The 3,559-nt window shown below is 42.0% G+C and overlaps 1 protein-coding gene across 2 annotated transcripts in view; it reads right to left on the bottom strand.

The window, feature by feature from the left end:
- Positions 1 to 3,349, bottom strand: part of FLI1 (Fli-1 proto-oncogene, ETS transcription factor) — a 202,779-nt gene extending 199,430 nt beyond the window's left edge. Inside the window, exon 1 of one of the 2 annotated variants that reach the window (XM_053691552.1) lies at positions 3,101 to 3,349. In XM_053691552.1, coding sequence (XP_053547527.1) covers positions 3,101 to 3,118 — 18 coding nt within the window. In that variant the 5' untranslated portion in view covers positions 3,119 to 3,349. The remainder of the gene's footprint in view (positions 1 to 3,100) is intronic. The other variant, XM_053691553.1, reaches the window with a different exon arrangement.
- Positions 3,350 to 3,559: the final 210 nt, after the last annotated feature.

Raw genomic sequence — 3,559 nt, forward strand, 5'->3', positions numbered from 1 at the left:
TTACATGTGATAGTAACTAAACAACATTACTTGTGATAGTAACTAAACAACATTACCTACAACATTACCTGTGAAGTAAGTAAACAACATTACTTGTGATAGTAACTAAACAACATTACTTGTGATAGTAAACTTCAGTTTTGGAAACTAATCACTAATAATCCACCTATTGCCTTATCTCTCTATCTGCCTGTACCGGTAGCCAACTCCACAACCTGTGCAAGTGTCCTACATGAAGGAAGTTAACAAACTCTCCATAATTTTGCTAATTAAAGCTATCTACCTATATTTAACAATCCACCTCTTCATCCCAGACTAAGTACCGAGCACATCACATATCAGCCTAGTGCATATCCCATACACTTATTGTATGATACTTAGCCCCCTTCACCTACATCCCAGGCTAAGTACTGTGCACATCACATATCAGCCTGATGCATATCCCATACACTTATTGTATGATACTTAGCCCCCTTCACCTACATCCCAGACTAAGTACTGTGCAAATCACATATTAGCCTGGTACATATCCTCTACACTTATTGTATGATACTTAGCGCCTTAACCTACATCCCAGTCTAAGTACTGTGCACATTACATATCAGCCTGGTCCATATCCCCTACACGTATTGTATGATACTTAGCCCCCTACACCTACATCCCAGACTAAGTACTGTGCACATCACATATCAGCCTGGTGCATATCCCCTACATTTATTGTATGATACTTAGCGCCTTAACCTACATCCCAGCCTAAGTACTGTGCACATCACATATCAGCCTGGTACATATCCCCTACACTTATTGTATGATACTTAGCCCCCTACACCTATATCCCAGCCTAAGTACTGTGCACAGTGTGCACATCACATATCAGCCTGGTACATATCTCCTACATTTATTGTATGATACTTAGCCCCCTACACCTACATCCCAGCCTAAGTACTGTGCACAGTGTGCACATCACATATCAGCCTGGTACATATCCCCTACACTTATTGTATGATACTTAGCCCTCTTCACCTACATCCCAGCCTAAGTACTGTGCACATCACATATCAGCCTGGTACATATCCCCTACACTTATTGTATGATTCTTAGCCCCCTACACCTACATCCCAGCCTAAGTACTGTGCACATCACAAACAAGTCTGGTCCATATCCCCTACATATGATACTTAGCCCCCTTCACCTACATCCCAGACTAAGTACCGAGCACATCACATATCAGCCTAGTGCATATCCCATGCACTTATTGTATGATACTTAGCCCCCTACACCTACATCCCAGCCTAAGTACTGTGCACATCACAAACAAGTCTGGTACATATCCCCTACCCTTATAGTATTATTCTTGCCCTGAAAATGATACAATTTCACAGCACATATAATCACACTTAAATGTTTTATTTTTATTTTCTGGTATTATAGTGTCTGTGTATAAATATACTTTACACTGGTCTCACCCAATACTCATATTCTGCTCGGAAAAAGACAATGCCAAAACCATATGTGATTGTTTATTTGTGTCGCCCCCTCTAACCACTATTGCTCAAGATTTCTGGTTTCCTATTGCTGCAGGACTGAATCACAGATATATTAGTATGAAGAAACTTGATGAAATACATGGATTGGAAGGGTAGATATGAGTGTGGGGGGGGGCACAATAAATGGGAGAGACAAAAATAATAATAAAAAAATGAACACAAGTGTATTCAATAGTTGAGCTATAGGCACAATGAGGGGGCGAATGGGAGAGGGAAACAGAAAGACATCGCGAACCATGAGTAAGGTTTTCAACTGAAATGAGTGAGAAGAGTGGAGTTTTAAGTTGGAAGGAAACTGAGGGAAAGATCTTCAAATGGGAGAAATAGCGAATAGAGGGATATTCTAGAGAGAAAGAAATGGTAAGGAGGGTGAGAAAGAGAGAAAGAAATGGTAAGGAGGGTGAGAAAGAGAGAAAGAAATTGTGAGAGAGAAAGAGAGAATGAAAGAAAGAAAGAGAGAGAGAGAGAGAGAGAGAGAGAGAGAAAGAGAAAGAGAACGAGAGAGAGAGAGAGAGAGAGAGAGAGAGAAGTGGTTGGCAGATAAATTTTTTGGCAATAAGTGAGCAGAGAAGGTTAAAAAGTGATGACATAGAAATAAATATTTGCTTAAAGAGACGGAGCATAACGAGAGGACCTGATGGTCTATAAGGAAAATAAAATATTCTGGACAAGAAAGGTCAAGTCACAGCTTTGGAAGAGAAGGTAAAGAGACAGAGGCATAGAGAGAGATGTGTGTTAGAGTGAGAGGTAAATAGAAAGAGAGATGAGAGTGAGAGGTAGAGAGAGATGTTTGTGAGAGTGAGGTAACTAGAGAGAGAGATGTGTGTGAGAGTGAGAGGTAGAGAGAGAGATGTGTGTGAGAGGTAGAGAGAGAGATGTGTGAGAGTGAGAGGTAGAGAGAGAGATGTGTGAGAGTGAGAGGTAGAGCGAGAGATGTGTGAGAGTGAGAGGTAGAGAGAGAGATGTGTGTGAGAGTGAGAGGTAGAGCGAGAGATGTGTGAGAGTGAGAGGTAGAGAGAGATGTTTGTGAGAGTGAGGTAACTAGAGAGAGAGAGATGTGTGTGAGAGTGAGAGGTAGAGAGAGAGATGTGTGAGAGTGAGAGGTAGAGAGAGAGATGTGTGAGAGTGAGAGGTAGAGAGATGTGTGAGAGTGAGAGGTAGAGAGAGAGATGTGTGAGAGTGAGAGGTAGAGCGAGAGATGTGTGAGAATGAGAGGTAGAGAGAGAGATGTGTGTGAGAGTGAGAGGTAATAGAGATAGAGATGTGTGTGAGAGTGAGAGGTAAATAGAGAGATGTGTGTTAGAGTTAGAGGTAAATAGAGAGAGGTGAACAAAATGAGAGAGAGAGAGAGAGAGAGATGCAGATATAGAGAAAAAGAGTCCAACTACACAATTGTGGAAGATAAATAATGTTGGGAAAGCTGAAGAAATGGGCACAAGAAATACATATTTGTGGGAAAAGAGCGACAGCCTCTGTAATAAAAATAGCACAACAGCACCGGACTCTGACTCACACAAACCGCTACCCAGTTGCCCCCAGTATTAGTCACTTACCTTAATGGTCCCGTCCATGTGATGCTGTATGTAGACCCCAGAGATATCCCACACATTGACACGGTTGTACAGTATCCCTCGGTCCAGCTGATGCCCTCTGTCTGTCCCCTATCTGTCTGTCTGTCCCCTATCTGTCTGTCTCCCCTTATTCCCTCTGCCTCACCTCTCTCTTTTCTTTCTAACTATTCCTCTTTCTCTCCATCTGTCTCTTTGGGTTTCTCTGTAGTTTCAGTTGTGGCACAGAGAGAAAGACAGTTGAACCGGATGAAAGTTTTTCTGCTAATTTGGGGAAGTGAAGTCACTGGCCTTTGTAAAGGAGGAAGCTGAGTGAGCAGCAGAATGCTCCTAGCATCAGGCACACAGGATATTTGCCATATGAAGATAAGGAAAAGGGGAAAAGACCCAAACAAGCATTGTGTCTAAAGGCTCTTTCCTGGTTAGATATAGGATAAATATTTT

Source organism: Bombina bombina, chromosome 8 (assembly GCF_027579735.1).
Source record: "Bombina bombina isolate aBomBom1 chromosome 8, aBomBom1.pri, whole genome shotgun sequence".
Taxonomy (NCBI): Eukaryota; Metazoa; Chordata; class Amphibia; order Anura; family Bombinatoridae; genus Bombina; species Bombina bombina.